At 38.9% G+C, this 23,636-nt stretch overlaps 1 protein-coding gene and 2 non-coding genes across 6 annotated transcripts in view; all 3 read left to right on the forward strand.

Annotated features, from left to right (window-relative positions):
• Nucleotides 1-3,970: 3,970 nt before the first annotated feature.
• NAP1L4 (nucleosome assembly protein 1 like 4) overlaps nt 3,971-23,636 on the forward strand; it is a 28,586-nt gene continuing 8,920 nt past the window's right edge. For all 4 annotated transcript variants that reach the window (XR_015258605.1, XR_015258604.1, XM_086747997.1 and 1 more), the window contains exons 1-14: nt 3,971-4,046; nt 5,891-5,931; nt 8,063-8,094; nt 9,766-9,827; nt 11,329-11,428; nt 12,363-12,504; nt 12,612-12,698; nt 14,241-14,366; nt 15,133-15,204; nt 18,802-18,941; nt 20,216-20,361; nt 21,904-21,926; nt 22,526-22,645; nt 22,940-22,969. Coding sequence is in view for 2 of the 4 variants with exons in the window: in XM_086747997.1 (XP_086604123.1) it covers nt 8,081-8,094; nt 9,766-9,827; nt 11,329-11,428; nt 12,363-12,504; nt 12,612-12,698; nt 14,241-14,366; nt 15,133-15,204; nt 18,802-18,941; nt 20,216-20,361; nt 21,904-21,926; nt 22,526-22,645; nt 22,940-22,969 (1,062 nt within the window). In the remaining 2 variants the exon portion in view is untranslated. The remainder of the gene's footprint in view (nt 4,047-5,890; nt 5,932-8,062; nt 8,095-9,765; nt 9,828-11,328; nt 11,429-12,362; nt 12,505-12,611; nt 12,699-14,240; nt 14,367-15,132; nt 15,205-18,801; nt 18,942-20,215; nt 20,362-21,903; nt 21,927-22,525; nt 22,646-22,939; nt 22,970-23,636) is intronic.
• On the forward strand, nt 12,906-13,033 carry LOC147600573 (small nucleolar RNA SNORA54). Its single transcript, XR_015258853.1, has one exon. It is a non-coding gene; the product is annotated as a small nucleolar RNA SNORA54 (small nucleolar RNA).
• On the forward strand, nt 16,465-16,585 carry LOC147600574 (small nucleolar RNA SNORA54). Its single transcript, XR_015258852.1, has one exon. It is a non-coding gene; the product is annotated as a small nucleolar RNA SNORA54 (small nucleolar RNA).

A 23,636-nucleotide genomic window follows, 5' to 3' on the forward strand; every position in this document is an offset into this window, starting at 1 on the left:
TTATTCTCTCTGCAGCCACAATTTAGCAAAAAAATAACAGTATGCATAAAGTCCTGGTGAAGGAAAACTTTCTAGCAAACAAAGAATGCTGCGTGGCGTGGATGCAGAGTGTTTAAGATGAAGGAGTGCCGGCTGATCCCTACCATCGTGGAAAAGCACAGCACAATACCTCCTCCCTGGGAATCCATGAAGGTGGCACTTAAGTGAATTCTGGGGCACTTCCTTAGTGAGAGTGACCTGGCAACCAGGAGAAGAGACTGCAACAGCAACGGTCTGCATTCAGCATCTTAGTCACCTCTCTTTCTCAGGAAGGAACAGGGAAAAGGCAGACTCCACAGTATTTTTTTTTTTTTTTTTTTTTTAATTTTAGAATGTGCACGAATGCACACACACAGTCAGGGAAGCCAGTCAGGAATGTGATTTTCTAAGCACTATGAAAATTAAAATCCCCATAGCAAAATCTTGGAATTTTTTAATATTTTAATTTTCTGGATCACAGAGCTCATGTTGGTCTGCACAGCATGGAGCTTTTTATTTCCCACCTATCAAAGAATTTATTCAGAGATGGCAAGGCAAGGTAAAAGTGTGGTGCTTGTGTTTTTAATTGCACCCTTGGCTGAAGGCCAAACTTGGCAGCAGTAAATCTTACTTCTGTCTTTTGCTCAGAGCGTGCCTTTCTAACGTGAATATTCACATCAACGTCAAAGGTGAATACTGCTCCGCTAAAGAGAACAAGTTCCTCTGTCGCTCAGTTTATTCAGATACTGGTAGAAAAATCTGTGAATTGTTCAGTGTGGTCTTGCTACCACCAATCTTTTCAAATACTTTAAACTACTGAGTGCCTAATTACATTGGTGATTCTCTCTTTGACCTCTTTATCCTAACATTTGTATTTGCTGTCCGCTGTTCCAGGAAACCACTGATGCACTTTAAATGTGTAAACGGGCAAACCTCTGCCACATACGGTACATACCTTCAGCTTCTTTTTCTACATTTTAAGCTAATATTTTCAAGTGGTGGTAGCTGTTGGACCAACTTTAGCATCCTCTTTAATTACACGATTTCTACCACACAAATATAGAAACGAATTTTTACTCCTCTCTGTGATTTCACAGGGCAATTTCTATACAGGACACTGTACCACATGCGTAGTACTTAACATGTCTCCTGAGACAGAACAAATTAATTAAGAAGCACATTAGCTATTTAGTACTAAGACTCCACTTAGCAATGATCAAAGTTCTTCCTACCCCTCCAGAAAAAGTAATTGACAAACCAAGTCTTATCTCTCAAATTAGGTTGTGAACGTCTGGCATCTCACTAAGTGAGAGCAGTTTCCAATAATACCCACCCAAGGGCAGCAGACACAGACATTTTAATGCCAGTTACAGATCTCAGCCTAAGCTATCTCTCCAGTGTCTAGTGCCTCTGTTCAGTAGCTCTGTCATAATCCCTTCTCTCGGTTTTGGTTCTCCAAGCTCTCTTGTATGCTAGGCTGGGTGTTTAAATCGAGCCAGGGTGATTCAGCACATAGCTTTTGGCAGCTCTCTGCGGGGTAGGAGCACCTGACATCAAGATGACTCCACAGATTGTGCCTTATCCACAGTCCTGAAGTCTACCGCTGTGCTGCAAGAGGTTAGACAAGAGTCAGCAAAAATCCCTCATTGATCATGGGAAATTAATGCCTTTGGAGAGGGGCACTAAAAATGCAAGGGCATAAGGTAATTTAAATTATGTTTACTTCAAAATACATCAGTAGAGGAAAAGAACCAAATACATAGCCTGTTTCAAGGCTTTAATAATTGGTTGAAAAGAAAACAAATCTACTTTTACAAGACCATCCTAACTGTAATTTAATTCAGGGTTTGCAGCATTTATGAGAACTGCTTTAACAAGATGGCAAAGAGTGCAGTGGCACAAACTCTGCATGTGCCACAGTAGATGCAGTAGTGCAACAAACAGTCTGAACAGGGCTGCAGTGCATTCCTGCAACAGCAGAAAGGTGCAGCTAGATCCCATACTCAAGCAAAACCTCCTACGTCTTCGTAGGAGACAAAGTTTGGAGTTTGTACTTCAAACGTTTTCTGGGTGGAAAGGAGAAATAGCTTTTAACAAAATGGAGATTGACAGAAAAAGCTTGAAAGAATACTTGATGGCTATGAACTGGCAGCAAGAACAAAAGTGTGAAGTGGGAATACCTTCAGATAAATCCTTCTTTCAGACTTCATTATGCTTTTCTTTGAAAGACTGAGAGTTCAGGGTAGCCACTATCATGAACAAGATGTTGTACCAGAACAAGAATTCATGGAAGTATGAGGAGGCCATTAACCTGCTCATGTTAGAAAAAGGACTGGTTTGGAGAAACAGGGAAAGGGAGTTGGAAGCCAAGAAAAGAAGTGGGAGAAGAGCTTCCACTGAGCATTTCTTCTGGCCCAGCAAATCTGCTTGTTTGTGCAACTGACTCTACAGTATTCCTGCAGTTCTTTAGCTGTTTGAATTTAATTCAAAATTATCTTATTCTTTAATTACAGTATTGGTACCTATTCAACTAACAATTCCTGAATTACTCCTGTCTCTAAATTCCTATAGTAACTGCATTAATCCAACATTAATATATTGATTAGCTGTTAATTAATAAATATTGGTCTAATCATTTCCAGATTTTAATTTTACCTATGAAAGGATTGTGATGATAGACCCTAAGTCATTAATTACCAAAACCCGAGACCTGCAGAAAACCTTTTTTAGAAGAAGGGAATGCACGGAGGCAGTAGAAGATTAGAGGTTTTTTCCTGTTGAGTGAAAGATTACTGAAACTGTTACCTGGCTTCAGATGCTGACATTGCACTGTTCCTAAACGTGCTACACAGCATCTGCTGCCTCCAAATCTCCCTACAAACAGAAGCTGGGCTGTTGGTGTTTGTTTTTTACAGAAGGGGAAGTTGTGTCTATACCTAGACTAGGAAACAATGCTGGGAAGGCTAACACTTGCATTTTCAAAAGGTGCTTCAGAAGGATCTGAAACATCAAAAGGGTTGGTTTTTTTGTTGGTTTTTTTTCTTTTTTTAAATAGGAAGCACTCAGCTCTTCAATTTAACTTTCAACTTTGAACACTTGGTCTCATCCATGCAGATGATATACAGGGAGGTTCTTAAAACTATGATCACATTAGTAACCCAGTTAAAATACAACTCTGCAAGCGCACAGACGCCTATCCGCGAGGGCAGTAAACCGTACAGCGCAGGCAGGTGACCGAGCAGAGGACAGGCGCTGCCGGGGCCATCTGCTGCCGAGGAAGCCGGAAAGCAGCACCGTACAGTAACACCCAGCCCCTGCCCGCCTCGGAAACCGCATTTCCCAGCCCTCAGCAGGGATTATCCTAACGGCGCTCGGCGGGAAAGGCGGAAGGAGACGGCGCGCGGCCGAGAGGGGCCGCACCCCACACGCACGGGCAACTGCCGCCGCCTCCAAACCGCAAGGCGCGCCCAGCCGGGCCCCCGCCGCCCCCTGCCCGTTCCCCGCCCGAGGCCCGGCCTCCAGCGGATGGCTCAGGGCGCTGCCGGGATGGTTACAGGACACCCGGGCCGCCCCGCGGAGGGCCTTTCCCGGCGCGCTTCGCGAGGGCGGCCTACAAACCTAACGAGATCCGCCGCCACGCTGCCGCCCAAGCCCCCCCGGGGTGGCCGCTGTCGCTTTAAGGATGCAGGCACGAGCCGCCTCCCCACCCCCCCCGCCCCGCATCACGCGCTCTCCCCGCGCGCACATCCCCCCGCACGCCCGACCCCTGCACGGCCTCCCCGGAATCGCGCTCGCTCTCTGATTGGCTGAGCGCCGCGCCGTAGGGTAGTCAACATGGCCCGCGTGCGGTGCGGCGGCTGTCGCGCTGCCAGGGCCAATCGGCGGCGTTCTTGTTGAGTGAGGCGCCCGCGCTTCGGCCAATGGGAGAGAGCTTTCTTGGCGGCGGCGCAGCCAGAGTGAGCCTGCGAGGAGCCTGGCGGCTGGCGCTGCTGCCTCTGCGGGCGTGAGGGGACGCGGGACGCGGGCAGGTGAGGGTGCGGCGGGGCCGCCGCGCTGGGATCCCGGTCTTTGGGTGGGGGGTGGCCGGTGGGGCTAGCGGAGGGTCCGAGCTGGCCGCTGCGACCGCAGTGCAGGGATGAGGCGCGTGCGGCGGCCGTTAGGGCCTGCTCCGGGGTGGAGCTCGGTGGCGGCGGGGGCCGCCTGGAGCCGCCTGGCGGAGAAGGGCGGGCCCGGCCCGGCCCGGTCAGGCACCATTTTAAGGCTGGTTTGAGAAGTTTGGCTCGAGAGAACGGGGAGCCTGTGTTGCTCTGAGACTGGCGATGGGGGGACGGAGCGATTCGGGCCCCATGTATGGCTGCTCTCGCCCGCCCTGGGGAGCCTGGCAGCGAGCCCTCCCTTCCCCCGCCCTCCTGGGGGAAGTGAGGGAGGAAGAGGATGGGAGGGCTGTGTTTGTGGTGAACAGTTTCTGCGTTTCCCTTAACCCGCGGTGCTCGAGTTGAGTCAAGCCCTTAGCCGACTAGGTCAGGCGCGATTCTTTCGTTTGACCTCATCCACGATCTTGTGTTCCCTCAGCGTGGTGTCGGATTTTGGGGGCTCAATTCTTCTTTTCGAGGCTCCCATGGTCTAAGCGAGGGCCTGTTTAAAATTTTCGCTGCTGCTACGATTGTTCACTGCATATAATACCAGCGTTTGTAGGATTTACCCGACTCTGTTTGAGTAGTATCTGCATATGAGACTTCAAAATAAAAAGATAGAGAAGCAAGTGTGTAAGCTGTAGGTGAAACCAGAACCACTAGGCAAACTTCTATAAAGTCATCTCTAACTAAAATAATGTTCCCTCAAGAAAATCTCTGAGATGAGCTTAAGTGTTGCTAATGTCCTGGGCTTGTGGAACAGGTTAATGAGTTTCTTCCTGCTGACTGTTTTTTGTTTGTTTTTTTTATTATTATTATTATTGCTTCTAATTTTCCTTACAAAAAATATCAAGCTGTTATGTTTGCAGCTTCCCACAGGATTGCATCCTAGCAGCTCTGAAACGGAAGTCATAACTTTCCCTTTGATTTGTTGTAGTTACGAAAAACAGTAACGGTTGTGAGCAGAAGTCTTCCTGTGAGTTCAGGAGTCCATTATTTTCATGCTTCATATTCTAATTGTGTTTAAGAGGTTTGTACAAGATGACGTAGGCTTTTTTTAGCAGAGAAAATTTATTCTGTGTACACTTGTACTTATGAATGTCTTGTGATTAAATGTGTAGTTTTTTCCTTTAAAGTTGCATCCTTCAGGATATTACTTGTCCTTATAATAAACTTTTGCTGTCTTAGTGCACATCAAGTTTACAGCTTCCTGCTGTTTTAAGTGACTAGTGGTGTGTGTCGTTTGTGCTAGACAAACTGCAGCAGCCTGCTTAGTGGGACAGCTGCCTGATGTAGTTCCCTCTTTCCCCAAAGCTTCACGTCTGTATTAGTTATTTGAAAGCAGTGAACTGTACAGAAGAAATAAGGTATGAATTTGGCCTCTTGGTGGTGGTACCAATACCTTACATTATTCTTGGCGTTCTGATAGCTTTTTTTATTTCTTGATTGTCTGTAAACTGGGGTCAGTTGCTTGGAAAATAAAGTAAGGCGATACATATGAAGGCTCAGTGCTTTGCTACTGTACTGTTTCAACTAAGTGTGCATTTAGCTTTGTCTCTTCTAAAACCACCTTGCTTTCCCCTCCCCTGCCTTCACCAGCTTTTACTGAACAGTTTTGTTAGTAACTCTGTGACAGCTAAGTCACTGGAAGGCATCTGTAATGCGACTGAGAATCACAAGCTGTTTTGTAGGAAAATGTCTTCTAATTATTTGTTTATATACTTCTTTTTACTTTTTAGTTACTGAAGGAACAACTTCAAGGAGTGAAACAAGACTTAAGGTATGTGTTTGTACTAGGGAATGGTGCTTTTCTGTATTCTTTTTTGTTGTTGTTGTTTCTTGTCACTTAGGTGAATGGCTTTTGTCAGAACATGCCCAATTCATGTCTCTTCCAGGGGAGGTTAATTCAACTGCTATTTAAAAATCTTTCAAGTTATGGCAACTTTATTCTGTATTTTCCAAACACAAAAGAGGATAGAATGAGAATCTTGTCTTCCCTCAGCAGATTTGAAGTAGTGTTTTGTGTTGGTTTTTTGGGTTTTTTTTTGGTTTGTTTTTTTTTTTTCTTCCATTGGCTCTGTCACTGGGCCTAGGTTGGAAGAGACGAGTCTTCAAGGCTAATTTTTAAGTAATGTGAGTCTGCATTTTTAGTTGCTTACTGTTGCTTCCTCTTATAGTGGCTAGGATCATATAACTTGTTGGCTGAACTATGATATTAGGTCAATTTGCTGCGTCTTACCTTTTTAATTGGAGTTTGTTTTCCTGCTTTGTCTACTATTGAAGGAAAGACTCCTCAGCTGTCAGATAGTAAAACTCTTCAGTTGCTCTAGTGGATGGTTGCTGGCATTGCCACTTTCTGTTGTTATATTTAAGGAAAGAATAAGTGTTTGAGAATAAATATGCCTGATTGCTGAAACACACCTAATCTACAAGAAGCCCCTTTCATTTGTTCCTTGGCTTAATCTGTAAGGTGGGCTCATAGGCTTTTTTTGGTAGATGTTAAGCAGCTTTACTTCCTGTGGAATAATCTAAAGTATGCTCTTAGCCCTTTTGTAAATGCACAAAGCTTTTCAACTCTAAATAGTTACGAAAGTGTTACTTTTCTAGCTTAGAGCAGGAATCATCATTTTTTGGATGGGAGGATGCATGTGATCTCTGGACCCCCTGCTCTGGCTGCTGTTCAAGATGTCATTAGCACTCAGGTGGTTCTTTGGTAGCTGTGTTTTGGAAGCTGGGCTAAAGATCAGCCTACTTGGCCTTTTATAGAATCTAAGAAATCAAACCTGTTGACTCTCATGTGTGATGGAAGGTAGTCTTTATTCTAAATTTGCCTTGCAAACCAGCATCTGCTTTCTTGAAAGCTTGATAGTGCAAAATACCATTGATGCTTCTGTATGGTATGTAAGGATTACTTAGATTTGTGATGAACTGTTTAGAATGGGGCGGGGGTGGGGAACCCACCCTGTATGACTAAAATAGGTATACAAACTTGGATATTTCACCTGAGTAAAGAAATAACAGCAAAATAAGTTAGGCAATCTGTCTCCCTCTGGTCTCTCAGGAGAGCTAATTTAGATCCTGGGGGCTGGGACAACTGTGCTAAACTTGGTTCCAGTCGTTGCTAATATGAAGAGTTCACCTTCTAGGTTTCCTCTTTGTTTTCTCACTCCCGATAAATAAATTCAAGGCAAATCTTTATACGGGGGATTTTGCCTTTGTAGCTGCTGTCAGAAACCCTTCTCTTGTTAGGTTATTTTCTTCAGTGTTTTCCTTCTCTTTATCTAGCAGCAGTTCTGGGTTGTCATTCAGTATAGTGTAGCAGAAGCAGCTGTTCCAAAAAATATCCCTGATTAGACGTATTTTTCTGCTCAGGTGACATAAGAAAAAAGTCATTCTGAGGTTGTTGTAATTCGTTTGAACTTCCATTGTTTTCAGATCAGGCATAGTAATATAGTATATGCAGATATTAAAAATTCATTATTTACTGTGTTAATGTCGAGGAATTGGAAAATAATATGTCTATATCTTCCTCTTTGGCTTTTTTTTTTTTTTTAAGTAGGATGCAGAGCTAGTCTAGGAAACTGACACTTGTCCTCAGAGTGAAATCTTAAGATCTGGTAGAAATGGATTAACATCTGGAATACTTAACAGAAAAAAAAATAAGTTTAAAAGGGTTAAATGAAAGCACCTAATAGACTGTTTAAAAACTGCAAGGAAGTTCTGATTTGGACTGGGTATTATGGGAGCTATTCACTTTACTGCAGGATATTATATGTGATGAATTTCTTGGCAAAACCAGCAACTCTTATTTAATATTGAGGTTTTAAACAGTGATCTGTTCTATTTTCATCTTCTATTGAGGTAAACAAATTACCATTAAAGTATTTTTAACACTGTATTTCACCTTGCAGGTGGATACAGGCACGCAGATGGCAGATAACAGGTATGTTGGACTGTTTACTTGCAATCTAGTCTTCTATGGGAGAGTATTTTTTACCTATGAAGAATGGATTACCAAACTTAGATAAGAATAAAATGGTAATACTTTCTCTAGAATGTAGTGTATTCCCGGATTAACAGAATTTGTATTGTCTTGATTCAGTTTTCAGTGTTCATATTTAAATGCTCTACAGACTTGAAGAGAACACTGATCCTTGGTATTTCTCTGATCTGTATGGTTGAAGCATGCGAAAGACACTGTTTTATTTTCTAGTTTTTATAGCATTTTTGGAACAAATAACAGTGTTAAATTGGTGTAAGTACATATGTGATGCTGATCTTTCAAGGCTTGCAGTGCACCAGGGTAAGCTGGATAGGCTAGTCTATCTGGTAACTAATAATACCCATTTGCATATGTGATATCTCTTCTTTTGTATATGAGTTAGGGTTAATTTCAGCAATACCCGATCGGTATTCAGGCAGGGAATACAGGGAATGCTTGCTGGCTGTTGACTCATTCTGGGCCCTCTCTTTCTCCAGCACAGGAAGGGTGATGGAAGACATTGCAGCAGGGAGATGGAGAGGACAGGGACATCTCTTTAGAGCAGAAACAAATGCTTTTACTATTAATCAAAACAACTTGATACAGAAATCTGAAACAAAGAGCTTTGATCTCTTGTTTATCTTCCTTTCTTACCTGTATATTTTTTCATGTTTTTCTTCATCACTTATGCTAAAAGGGTGTCTTGTGGTTTCACTTGTGAGTAATAACATTTTCCAGTACAGAGGAAAGGCCAGCTGTTCATTTAATGAGATGAATTTATCTGTTAAGTGTTTTCTTTTTAGGGATTTTTTTGCCTTTCCTTTGCAACCTATTCATCTTAAGAGAGCTAATTTTATATCCAAACTTTTTAAGTTTTGAGAAGCTTGAATTCATGCTCCATCAAAAGAAGTGTGGCCAGCAGGTCAAGTGAGCTGATTCTGCCCCTCTACTCTGCCCTGGTGAGACCCCACCTGGAGTACTGCGTCCAGCTCTGGAGCCTCTGATGTTAGAAGGACGTGGACTGGTTGGAGAGGGTCCAGAGGAGGGCCACAAAGATGACCAGAGGGCTGGAGCACCTCTCCCGTGAGGACAGGCTGAGAGAGTTGGGGCTGTTCAGCCTGGAGAAGAGAAGGATCTGGGGATACCTTATAGCGGCCTCCCAGTACCTAAAAGGGGCTTAGAAGAAATACAAGGAGAAACTCTTTAGCAGGGCCTGTTGTGATAGGAGGAGGGGCAATGGTTTTAAAATAGAGGGAGTTAAATTCAGACCGGACATAAGGAAGAATTTTTTAAAATGAGGGTGATAAAACATTGGCACAGGTTGCGCGGCGAGGTGGTAGATGCCCCATCCCTGGAAACATTCAAGGCCAGATTGGATGGGGCTCTGAGCAACCTGATCTGGTTGAAGATGTCCCTGCTCACTGCATGGGGCTTGGACTAGATGGCCTTTAAAGGTCCCTTCCAACCCAAACCATTCTGTGATTCTATGAATACATGTCTTTTAGTGGCATTACTCGTTTATAAAACTTGTCCTGTAGTAAACATTGAAAATTCAGGATACTTTTGGTCTTAAATATTAACATTTTTATAAAGTGATGCCTCTTTAATATGTTACACTTTAAATTCTTTTAGTAAAACAGAAGATACTGCTTCAGATTCTGTGGAGGCTGCTAAAAATGCAAGCGACAAAAAAGGTAAGAAATACATAGCAGTAGGTAACATTACAAAGATGGAATAAGCCTGTTGTCTTGTGTATTGAAGCTTCTTTTTTTATAGTTCCAAAACCTTTGCAGTCAAAACTACGGATGTGTTCAATATTGAAAGCAAAGCAATTTGTTCTAGGCTTTTGTTGTTTTCTGTTTATTGTAGCCAAGAGCAAAATAAAGACTATATCTTTGTAACAGTGAAAATATTTTTGCGTATGTTGTGAATAGCATGCTTCACTATTGTGTGAAATAACACGCTAGATGCTTGCAATAAGGGCCGTATAGACTAGGTTTTAACAACATGTAATCTTTATAAGCATAGTTATTGAAATGAGCAGTCCTGTACGTATGCTAGTTCCTTACTGTCTTGTTTGTAGGAAAATGCATCTTTTATAACGTGTCCTCTTGAGGCTTTTATTCTTGATTTGGAAAGTTTGAAGATAACTGCTGAATAATGCTTTTCAAATTAGAATTTATGCACATCTACAATTGTATTGTTATTAACTTGAATGCTCAAATTCCTAAGCTGTAGTAAAATACATTTCATGTATGTGGTTGCTGAATGTTCTTTAGGTCTCACTTAATTTTTTAAAATTTTTTTTAAGAAAGCTTTTGTAACTGACAACTGGAAATCACATATAAACTGGAAGACACCATTGAGTAATTCTTATAGTCAAGTTGAAGTAAGAAAAAACAACCAAAAAACCCCGTCAAACAAACACACAAACCTGCCTGCATAAAAGCTTTATCAAGTTATTATTATTTTATTTTATTTTATTTTAAAAAAAAATATCTGGAGATAAGTGCAATTTGAAAAGCAAGTATTTTTCCACTATGGCCACCTGTGCAATTATTAGTAAGGATTTTCAACTCCTAACCAGAAGCATTTTAGTTCTGATGTCCCATAAAAATACTGTTCTGTGAACTGTTGTGATAATTGAGGAGTCTGACAGATTGTAAAAGTACCTTGGTGCCAAAAAATTAGTAGGAAATGGTCATAGTGCTATGCTGCTTTGTTGTACAGTACACAAAGTTTTTGTCAGTTTTTTTCAGGAGTCAGACTAACTGGAAAACAGCTTTTCAAATGTCTTGGAAATATAATTCAGTGATTCTTTTCTGACAAATTTGTATTTGGCTTATAAGCTACAGCTAGTATAGAGGGAGGATAGAGAAGCTCCTGTTTTGCACTTTCTTAGTAAAAGGGAAGACAGAAAATTTGCTGATGTCGTCAACATACTGCTTGCTCCTAAAAGCAAAGATTTTACGTATTTGCAAATAAAAAGGTGTATTTTCTGTCATTATCCAGTATTATTTCTGAAATCTGATCTTGAAGTAATTTTGCTTGAGTTATTAGTTGATGACAGTGGTGCTATTTGAGATCCGGGAAACAGTGAGAATTTTTACTGTGACTGCTGTAAGACACACGGTATGACAAAAACCCTATGAGTATATTCAGATTTGCTTTAAAAGTGGCTTTCTGTCTTCATAGAAAAGCTAGCAGACCAAGTGATGCAAAATCCGCAGGTCCTGGCAGCTCTACAGGAACGTCTTGACAATACAGCGCTTACTCCTTCAAGTTACATTGAAACGTAAGTACAGGGCATAATAAAATTCTTGGAAGACTGAAAGCATAATAGAGTGTTGTTACTGTACAATTAAGGTAGGAAATCAGAACAAGTGATTCACTAAGAAAAATTATTGACTTAAACTGTGATTCATAGTGGCCTACTTCTGGAAGGAAGAGTCAAGTTTTAGTTTACTTACACAAAATTGCAAACAAAATTTTGTCCAGTTCAGTATTTTCCATGGCTGTTATAATTTTGGTTAGAAATAACTCCCCTTGCCCCTATTTGTTTCATTCGGTGACCCTTCTTCTGTCAGGGTGTGTGCTACATTGATGATTTCTGCAAGATTGCTGTCCAGGATGTAGTGGAAAGTTCAGGACTTCTAAATCCTTAATTTGAAGCTTAGTTTTATGTTAACTGTAGGGTAGACTTAAACTTTAAAATTTTGCCTTTAGTAGATATTTGTGCTTTTATTTCTTGAATGGGAATAGCTTGTAGACCTCTTTTAAAAAAAAAAAAGTAAATGCTATAAAAAGTTATTTTTACCTGGCTATATATAAATGCTTAATAATTTAAAGTACAGATGGGCAGTGTGTTATTTTCTGAGCATGGCCCGTGAATCAAAACTTTTCCCTGTAGAATGCACAGTTCTTGTTTTTGATAGATGGATCAGCACAACTCTAGTCTCAAAGTTTAGGTGTAAACAAAGGTATCAATTTCAGATCTCTGAACTGCATGGGGAGGGTGGTTGCCTCTGGGAATGGAAGAGATAATAGCACCTTTGTGAACAGCTCCACTAGGAGAGGATTCTTTCAACTCTTTGAAGTAGATTTTGAAGGAATATGTATGTTTGACATAAAGTTTTTTATTTTAGAATTGCATTAAGTTATAAGCAGCCTATGTTAAATAATGCTGAGGCGATTAACTTTTAACCTTAAAAGAATTGTTTGTTTTTTAGTTTACCAAAAGCAGTGAAAAGAAGAATCGATGCCTTGAAACAGCTCCAGGTGAAATGTGCCCATATAGAAGCTAAATTCTATGAAGAAGTACATGATCTAGAGAGAAAATACGCAGCACTCTATCAACCCCTTTTTGATAAGGTAGGACGACTATGTGTATAATCTTTATCTCCTTCTAGCTGAGTCAGTTCTATTTGCATATATGTAATTTTATATCTTCAATTACATTTTTGATTTTTCTAATGCAGAGAAGAGAGTTTGTTAATGGGGAAGCTGAACCCACAGATGCAGAGTCAGAATGGCACAGTGAAAATGAGGAAGAAGAAAAACTAGCTGTGAGTACAAGCTGAGTAATGAACTACAGATATATCAGATTGTCAGAATTAGTTCCTGTACAGTGTTTTCCATTGAAAAACTCGTCTTTTTGGGGAAAAAACATTTTATCAGTAATGTGCTATTGTGATAAATATACTGTGGTGTCCACTTAAAGCTTTTAAACTTTCAGTTTAGCCTTTTCGAGTGAATGGAAAAATTGCCTTTGTTTGCACTGTTCGTAACCTGTTAACGGTATCTTTCTGATAATGGGTTCCATTCCAGTGCTACACGATACCCCAAGATAATAGAAGGCTGGCTGTTTATCTGCCTGTCCCCTTTGTTTTGGGGGACATAATTACCTTTCACAAATACAGATTCAACACACAGATGTCACTAGTCATAACATGGAATTTACCTAATAAAATTTGTGCTGGCTATTGGATTGCTACTTGCCTATTGAGTAGGAGCTGCCTAGATTTAGGAGGGATGTGATCTGTAGACTGCCTTTTACTCTCCTATCATCATTTTTGGAGCTGTATACTCATGGCTTGTTCGTTTTTCTTGAAGAAGTGACCTGCTTACAATGCTGTGTTTGCTATTCTGTCAGGTTTTCTTTGCATTTTTTTCCTTGGCCTGTCTTTCTTCCGTTTCCGTTGGACGCTGTTCTGTATACAAAGTGAATTGTTTTCTTTGTTTTTACTGATCTGGTGAGATTTAGCATGACGTGGTACTCTGCGTACATAAGCAAAAAGATTTGTTAGGCTTTGTGTAAGTACTGTGTTGACAGGCTGTGTTCCATGCAGTTATAAGATCAGAAACGGGTCTAGATGGCAGGCAAACTACTGCCTTGTATTCTTGGCTCGACGTAACCCAAGTAGCTGCTGTTCAGAAGATGTTATATATTTGCTGCTATCTAGCGGTGTAAAAGGGAAGGTGCAATACAACTAATTCAGACTGCAAATTTCCTGTTTTTCTGGGATGCAGAAGTGACTTAGTCATTCTTTTTTTAGAACTTCTGACATCAACTATGTGTAGGGAATCCTGTGTCACAGAAGATTAATACTTGAAGACAATGTAGTTATGAAAAATAACCATGAAAACCAACTTTATCAAGTATTCGGCAAAAGCTAAACAGTATTTCAGAGGGCAAAGTTAAATTTTAAATTCTTAGATTAAACACTCTAAATGGGATGTGAAACTACAGGAATGAGGTGAATAGAAAAATAGAAATGTATTTACATTTTTTCAATTTGTAGAAAGAAATAATTAAAACACATTTCTATTTGTCAAGTCAGTGAAACTGTCACTCAATCTAGTTTTTTACAGAAGAATTCCAAATGAGTTTGAAAGTAAATCTGAATTAAATGCATATATGTTTAGTTGTGTAAATAAACCTTGTGTATCTCAACTTCATTTACAGAGAAAAAACAGTGTAAATGTTAAATGCTCCTTAAACACAGCTTCAGAGATGGCAAATGTTTTGTACATCTACCTCTGTTTATTAAATATATTAAGAAGTTGTGATTTAATTTCTTAAATGTTGTTTTGTATTTGTTCCACAGGGAGACCTGAAAAATGCAGTGGTAATAGAAGAAAAAGCGGAAGCAGAGGAGACAAATGTCAAAGGAATTCCAGACTTCTGGTTTACTATCTTTAGGAACGTAGATATGCTAAGTGAATTAGTACAAGTAAGTTTCTCCTCTGAAAAAGAGTAACTTCTGTCATGTGTTAAATTAATTGCTACTTTTTCCAATTAATAGTGAATGCTTGTGAAATGTCGGTGAGACCAGATCTGTGTGTCTTCAGAATCCCTAATATTATTCATGAAGATACTTGAAAGGCTAGCGATGGACAAGCAGAACAGCTGACCCAAACTGCTAAACACTGTGTGGATTGTTTAAGAAATGATCTTGTGACAACCTTTGTAAATATTAAAATGCAAGTTTAGGTACTGCTTACAACGGCTGTTCTCTGCAGTTTTGTTAATTGAGTCTATAAAAGATTATTTTTGCGAGGATATTATAAGCATACCCATGGATTGATTGAATTTGTATTAAATAGCTTATGTAGTTTTGCCCTGTTATATTAATTGTTTTTAATGTTGTTAAGGAAGGATTACCTGGAGCCTATCTTTCTCTTAAACTCATCAGCAATAAATATCCTGGATGAAGTTATTCTATTTTCAGTGGTGTCCATGCAGCCTAGCATGGTAGCAGCTTTATTTACTGAAGATGAGGCCTAACAATTGAGAATTTGGCACATGGTATTTGCAACTGTGATTAAGAAATTTGGATCCAAATGTGAACTTTATCTGAAATTGTTGAATAATTACAGGGTTTGGTTCTTTCTTAAGAACAGATTGAACAAGCAAACTGGGTTAAAATATTATCCTTCTAAATATTGCCTGCTGAATAGGAATTTCTGAATTTCTTTTTCTCTCTCCTTTTTTTTAAGGAATACGATGAACCAATCTTGAAACATCTGCAGGATATTAAAGTTAAGTTTTCTGAACCTGGACAGCCTATGGTGAGTTTTCTGTGATTGTTTCTCGTAAAGATTGTAGTAATGAAGTGAACAGCACTTCAAAACTTTAACTTCATTCTGTTCAGCTGGAATGTATGTGGAGTGTTTCTTTCTAGGCTAATATCTTCATGCTTTGTCTTTTGAAGTTTTATCTTCAGCTTTCCTGACCCTTTGCTCTTTCATCCTTAGACTGGCTATCTCTGACATTTTTCTAGTTTCTAGATTTCAGTTCTGTCTAGTTTTTACTTTCTTTTTCTTTCTCAAATTTGCTCCTCTTGCTACGAAAATTACATGGCTACTTTTGGCTTGAAAATGAATTCTGGAAAAGAAAGTGTGCTACTTACTGTATGGAATATTTCATCGAAAGAAGAGGTATAACTTAGTGATATTAACAAAAAAAAATTTATGATGGATGCTATGCTTGTTGAAAAAGATAGAAAAATGTATTAAGTAGTTTTTTAAAAGTGCTCCTGATAAGTAATTTTTAAAGTACAACTGTGCCTTTCTTTCAGAAATAGTTTTCTTGTTTAAGATGCAGATACTGTGTTTGTCAAAAATAAGTTGTTCTGTTACTTATTTAATTCACGCAACTATACTTATTCCTTGAACTCCTTTTTGAGAGGGAGGTAGAGAGGAGAATGGGATTTGAGCGTATGCATCCTTTCTTTAAACTTCATCCTTGTACTTTTTTTCCCCCTGTTTGGTGGGTTTGTTTTTTTTTTTTGTGGGTTTTTTGTTTTGTTTTGTTTTTGTTGTTTTTTGTTTTATCTTACGGAGTTGTAGTCTTCTGACAAAGTCTGAAATAAATGCAAGAAATGCTTTCAATTAAGAAAGATGGAAGGACTCTCTTGAAGTACCTTTTAAAGGTCAGTAACAGTTGACAACGGACAACAGTTTGGTTTTTTTTGTTTGGTTTTTTTTTTGTCCTTGATGTCTTTCTCCTATTAGTACCAAAAAACTTGAGCTTATAATAGGCAAGGAAGTAGTATGGACATAGAAAAATTGGGAATTAAGTTCCTAAATATTGCTAAAGCTAAAGGAGAGGACATGAGTTTTATGGAGAAGATTAATTGTTTAAGCACAAATATAATATTCTAAGAAGTTGGTCGGATTTTTATCTTTAAGCATATCTATTCAGTGGCATTTGGATGATTCAGGAATAGTTCTCTTTGCCTAGAGCATTTTTATGTTCTCATTTGGCTTTATTTTACAGTACCTTAAGTTGAATAACTGCTTTTAAAACGGCGATGGATTTATCTTGTCTTGCACTGTTCGTAACCCGTTGACAGCATATTTCTGTGAATAGGTTCCATTCCAGTGCTACATGAAATCCAATAATGGAAGGCTGACAAATTCCATGTCCCTTCTGTATTTGGAGACAAAAGGATGCATTCTTAACTAGTTGAGTGAAACCTGTTGTCCAGTTGTTTGACTCTAGTCTGAAATTCTCTGGCTATTGAAAATTGCTACAGCTGTGGTAACTTCATACTGTAAAAAGTTTGCATAACCAACATTTTATAAATACACTAATTCTGCTGGGGATTAGGTCTTGCCATTTAAATCAGAAGATTACTATCCATTGACCCAAAGTGAGTAACTGTAGTTACTGTCCTGCAAAAGTAGATTTACCTGGCTGCAGTAATGGTGCTTACAAAGTTCTGTTTGCTATAGCCTCTATATGTAAACTTTATCTGTACTTATTACTTGCTTTTATTTATTTGTAATCATACGAATAAACTTACATATTTTTGTATAAATACTTTCTACTTAGATCTGTTTGGATATCAGGATGCTTAGCTAGCATATTTGGACCTGGATAATGCATCTGGGTATGACTTAAGTAGCTTAAAATAAGGAAGTTCTCTTTTTGAACTTTGTGAGAACATCTCATACTGTAGGGGAAACGTAGAAATACATGCTACAAAGGTAAGCTGATATCAAAAGCAAAGACATCCGAATAAAGACTACTGGAAAGGTTATTACAACTCTTCAGATAGCATGTGAAACTTGAAGCCTCTTATTATTGTCTCCTAACTAGCAGGTATGGAATGAATGCAGTGCAGTGTCTGCGGACTTTTTTTGTATTGCTAGTCCTTGGGATCCTGCATGCAAGTAATACCACTGGTTGCCTATTTGTAACCTCAGTAGCAGTTTGTGGGATTATTTGGGTATGGCTGTTAGTCACTGGTAGCGGATAAGCTAAGTTTATTACTCATCCCCCTGAGCATGTTTGCCAGAGGACTTGTCTTAGCTGAAGACAGCCTCGAAGCCATGTTGACTATCTTGAATTGCTTTAAAATGGAAGTAAAGCTGAAATAGGCTGTGTGAAGCCAATACAGATACTCCAGTGTACACCTCATTCCCAGTGGCTTCCTTCCCTGAAACTGTGAGCACGTGAGTTGGAAAGGCCACTTTTGCCACCAGTCTTTGACCACTGTCTTTCAGGATTTCTGTTGCATAGGGAGATTCATGTGGTCGTAGAAAGTAGGTGGTGTGGAAAGACAAAGGGGCTTTTGGGAGATGAGTGAGGGATAAATGTCTTTGAACAGGTTGCTGTCCCCAGAGTTATTTATTCTGTCTGCACATGGTGGGCCTTTGAAAAGGGAGGAGGCCAAGACAGACTTGAGTGATAACAGACCTTTATCTGGTCTGAATCTGAAGAGTGCCTGGGGAAGTTGTATCCATAAGCTGTGCAACATGTGATCTGAAGGCTAGTGGTTTTGGCAGTTATCTAATCTGTTTTATATGTGCATTAGATCTAGCTCTTAGGCATATTGCTGGAATAGTAAATAAAATATATAAAGTAACTGTTGTGCCTGCTGTGGCTGTGCTGTGTAGCAGATACAGTGAGGTTGGGGATTTTTACTTTCAGCCCTTCTGTGTTTTTGAACTGACCGGCCTAAGCAGACTACTTCATACTTCAAGTAACTAAAGCAATGCTGCTAAAAGCCTGTTTCCCTGTTTTAACGCAGTTTTTCTTAAGTAGTTCATAGTTGATCCTGAGTGCAAAGTGGGCATATATATAGCATTGTGGAATTGTTTAGGGGTGGTTTTTTTTGTTTTTTTTTTTTTTTTTTAAACCTTCACAGATTTGAAAATTGATGCATTGTATATGCTGTGTTTTTCTGTAACTGGAGTCTTTTGTTCTCTGTGTAAGATGAATTTCTGCAAACAATTTTCAAATGCCATAGGAGGAGTAAACTCAGACATAAGCAGAAACACCTGTTTCCGGCTGTATCCAGTTAAAAAGAGGATAATGACTTCCACAGAAAATTAAACCAATACTGTTCTCAAAGTACTTATTTCTATGGTTGCTTTTAAGACAGCTGTTCTATATGCAAAGGTGAAAGAAATGTAGTAGACTAACATTCAAATTATAATCAGGTAATACTAGCCAAGGTTGTTCTTGCTTCTTGCACATTCAGAATTGGTTGACATTCTTCATTTCCAGCTTCTACTGTAGTTTGAAAGATATATTTGCCATTAAGTTCTTCTTCACCCCCTGGTATTCAGAGTTTGATGAATGGTAATTCTACTGCTAGGCTACTTCAAAGATAAAAATTAGTGGTAACATGAAACTGTAATGGAACTTTCTTCCAGTCTTTCTCATTAGAGTTCCACTTTGGGCCCAATGACTACTTCTCTAATTCAGTCCTCACGAAGACATACAAAATGAAGTCGGAGCCAGATAAGACAGATCCATTCTCGTTTGAAGGACCTGAAATAGTTGATTGTGAGGGGTAAGTAAAACTTGAGATTCAAAAAACCTTCTGAAGTAATAGTTTTGGGTTTTTTGGTTTTGGTTTTTTTTTTTTTTTTTTTTCCTACCCTCTCCTTCAAGGATGTGGTTTTGGGATTTGGTGGGATGGGTTTTTTATTGGCCAGGGCAAGGAGGTGGCCTCAAAAGCTTTTTGGCTTTTAGTGTACGTTAGCTTTTGAATTGAGTATTCATCCACAGTGAGGTAAACCATCTACTTGCGTGTTCAGTGAAAGTTGTGTATAAGTAAAACGCTAGTTCATTTTGAAGAAGACTTTAGTTAATTCCAACAAAGTGGTTTTTATTTAAGTCTTAAAGAGGAAGAATCCCTTTCTAAAATTGCTGGCATGTCAAAACTTTGATTTCCGTTCATATTTCCTGATGACGGTTATAAATACTGGAATAATTACAGCAGGAGAACGTTTTTCTGTGGCTTTTCATACAGGTTAACTATAAAACTGTTGACTTGAACCATTTATCTATAGGAGAAGATACTTTGAGGCACTCAAGGGTTGCTGTGACACTACTATTTGCATTAGAAGAGAACTAGCTGTATTTACCACTCATTCTTTGCTACATGCAGTTTAGGGTAAAACTTTAGGTGGCTGGAGAGAGACTCTTAATTGAGCTAAAAGTGTCAGTTTGCACAGCAGTAGGAAGGAACTGAAAAATGAGCTCTTTCTACTTTGCTGTGCTTGCCTGCCAAGGCAGTCTCAGCATTGTTCTTTGGAGAGCTGAAGTGTTCTCCTTCGCTCCTCTTTGTCCCTGCCCCTCTTTGTGCATTTATTTGTAGGGCAAGGACACTACCTTGGCCTGTAGTGAAAGGACATAACATATTGTTTTCTACTGGTTCAGCTGTTGGAAGAATAATTCTTGACTGTTGAGATTTTTTTGGAATAGCTTAATCATGTCCTTTGGTTACAAAATTCTAGTAGTTGTGGCAAAGAGGTGTTTAAGTATGGGTGGGGTCAGGGCAGTGATTACTCTGAGGAAACAAACTATTTAGGTTTTTCATTTCGGGAAATATTTGATGTGTCCAACATATACATAGTCTCTAGGACTACGATGCATCTGCTTGACATCTTGTCGAGTAGATTAAGTTGGCAGTGTGAGTAAAAAGACCATCTAAGTGTGAAGTGTGAGTAAAACTAGCTTTAGAGAATTCTAAGCCATCTTTGCTGTGATGTTTCTCTAATGCTCAATTCTTTTTCATTGCTGTTTTATGTTAAAATGCAACTTCCCACATCTTGTCTCTAGGTGTACTATTGACTGGAAGAAAGGAAAAAATGTTACAGTTAAAACAATCAAGAAAAAGCAGAAACACAAGGGTCGAGGCACAGTTCGGACAATTACTAAACAAGTACCTAATGATTCTTTTTTTAACTTCTTCAGCCCAATAAAGGGTAAGCTTGGAAATCCAGAATTTTGGATTCTTAAAACAATTCATGTTTTATTTGTAGTTATACAGCTTAAACCTACAAACTGTTTATACTGCTGTATTGTATACTTGCTTCTTACTAGAGGAAGATAGCAAACTACAACCCATCCAAACAGATAATTTTGTTCTGATGTTATTCTGCAGAATTTGGCCATTAGGTGTGCTGTGCAAATGGGCTTCATAGTATGGAAGGAGTCTTACGTAGGCTCTGCTAGAGAAGTTGGCTTGTTTTACCACAGGATGGCTCCGTGCATCAATTTGAGGTTTCTAACATATGGAAGAAATCTCTTCCAGTGTTGGTCAAGTTACAGCATATCACTTTGATTTAAACCTTTGTGTTAAGTGATGGAAGTTCCAGTGGTTTCTTCTGTGATTAGTTAGTCCTAATACTCCATGCATATCTTCCTAGTTTTCCTAGTTATCTAATGTTAGGTGTGTACTCACATATTTAAAATAATTTAGATGGATTCCAAAAACATTCTTTCCTTCTGATACATCTCCCATTGTACTTTTTTCTTTTTTCTTCCAAACATGAGTGGAAGAAGCAGTTTGCTTTGTGGACTTCAAAGATGTACTGAACAAAATGGGCATTAGTTCTTGATTCAGTCTTGCAGTATTATGAACCACCTGGCCCTTCTAACTACTACTGCAAATCCCCATGTACATGGGGATAAGAAACAAGTGATACGTATTTCCAGTATTGGAGAGTGTTTGGTACATAAATGTCCTTTAACTTTAACTTTATTACTTTTTTTTGTTACAAGTACTTAACTGCTTTCAGGGATGGAGGTTTGTTTGCCTTGTGATGGTTTTTTGGGTTTTTGTTTGTTTGTTTGCAACTACTTAAAAGACGTGCTCTGGAGGTAGATGCATAAGAGAAGACTGACATCTGCTGGCAATTGATTCTTGCATATTTTCAGCTTCAGAGCAGGCACCCCAGTAGAGGAGGGAAATCTTTTTGGTTTGGGGGTTTTGGTTGGGTGGCGCTTTTTTTTTTTAGCAAACAAAAGTCCCACCCTGTTCCTTACCGGTTACAGTACCAGGCCTCTTCTCAACAGTGCTTTGCAAATTCATGCCAAAGTGTTGATCTACTTGGGGAGAGGAGAGGGTTCATAGTGCTCTGACAAAAAAAAAAAGTTACTATAATTACAGCATTAATATAGAAACAAAATGTGTTGCTCTTTGAGGGGAGAAATGTGATTTGCATGCCTTCTGAATCTATCCTTCTAGAAGGAGTATTTCTTGTGCAAGAATGTCTGACAGATTGGCAGAGATGGCAGTTTTGATGCTCTTACTACAGCACATAAAATTCTTGCAAGGGCAATTTCTGTGGGTTTAATTTAGGATGAATGTGAATAGTCTTTAAAGGTTTAATAGCTTCTGGAGACTTTATAACCCTAGTGGTTTTTGTTATGAGAAGGTCTTTATTTATACTGTGTTTTGTCATTTTGAGGTGTGCTAGAGTATACAAACTGTTCTTAAATTCACTGTTTTTTCTTTTTTGCAGTATCTGGTGATGGAGAGTCATTGGTAAGTTTGTATTTCTGAAATGGGATGATTGCTCTTTGCTGTATCTTTTTTTGCTCAATATCTCTATAGCGACTGTTCAGCTTCTTTTATTAATACTATGTGGTTTTGTCATTATTTTTGCTTTTGCCAAAGCTGAGCTTTGTCTTGGTAAAATGAAAGATACTGCTGACTTCTCAGAGTAATCCTTTGACAGCTGTTATGCATCTTAGTGATCATTATAGATGTATTGGATCAGCGTTAGGAAGAGGCCATTATTTTCTCTAGCCACTCAGCACTACTGTGTGATTGGTATCTGATTAAAAATCAGTCTGAAGCATTCTGAACAATTCTCTAACATCAGGTATCAGAACCAGCAAAGTCTCTTTGAGCCTTTTTAGTGGAAGGTGTTTCAGCAGGCTGGTAGCCTGTATGTAGAAAGTAGGAAAAGTTAAAAATAAATGTCAATTTTAATGTTACAAAGTTTTGGTATACTGAAAGTATATATGACCTGTTGATGACAGCATGGTATTTCTCAAATCTGTAACTTCAAAATACTTCTGTTTGCTCCTCTGTATAACGTGATATTTTTAGTAGAAAAGTCAAACTGACTTGCTTTACAGGATGAAGATTCCGAGTTTACTTTAGCAGCAGATTTTGAAATTGGACACTTCTTCCGTGAACGGATAGTCCCTCGTGCTGTGCTTTATTTCACTGGGGAAGCTATAGAGGATGATGATAATGTATGTATGCCATCAGCATGTTGTTTATTAATCACCATGTGGATGGAAACATTCTCCTTTTCCTGATTTAGACTAGTATGGAGTATTAATTACATGAGAATAATAAAAAACTGGAATAGATTGCTGTTACTTAGGAATAGGAAAGAATCATTCAACTTGCAATGAGTTGTTAATCTTTGCTTCTGGAAAAGGGCTTAGTTGCAGTTACTGTGTTTGAATATGCTAGACCTATTACTGTAGAAGACTTTATGCAAATATTAGCAGAGCTAATAAAACCTTGCATTTGTTTTTCAGTTTGAGGAAGGTGAAGAAGGTGAAGAGGAGGTGAGATGCATACTGTATCTTTTATAGATAACTAATTACCTACTGTGTTCCAGTTCCAGAAATATTCCTATATGGAGCAGAAAATAGTTGTTCATAAATGCTCTTGTGTATGATAATTCTTGCCAAAAGAGTTCAGCATTCCTGACTTCAAAAATCTTCAAAAAAACTCTTCACAAAAGTACTTTCTGCAAGAATTTTTATCTACTTTTTTCTAGTATTTTGAAAGCTATTTTCTGCTATGAGTCAAAAATTAAATATGAGGGTTTTTGGTTTTTTGTTTTTTGGTTTTTTTTTTTTTTTTTTCTTGAGTGCTGCATGGTAAGAACCTTCAGTCTTATTTTTAAATATCTATTGCTTAGGCAGTAGAGGAATTCAGCTGTCAACTTTTAGTTGTCATAGGCTTGAAGACCAGGCCTTGATAAATGTAAAGAAAGGGAGAGCATGCAACTGCTCTGGATAAAGCCTGGATAAGGGCTTAATTTAGGCTGGAATTTCTAGTATACCAAGAGCTGTGGTCCATTTACAGTAGTGTTGTATGAATACAAACATACAGTGAAAGGCCTTGCACAAAACCACCAAATAATATCACACTTAAATGAACTAGTACCCTTTACAGATAATTATGGTTTTATTTTACTGTTTTTACTGTAGTGTTCTTGCTAATTGG

This window comes from Chlamydotis macqueenii, chromosome 5, assembly GCF_036417535.1.
Source record: "Chlamydotis macqueenii isolate bChlMac1 chromosome 5, bChlMac1.mat, whole genome shotgun sequence".
In the NCBI taxonomy this organism is placed as follows: domain Eukaryota; kingdom Metazoa; phylum Chordata; class Aves; order Otidiformes; family Otididae; genus Chlamydotis; species Chlamydotis macqueenii.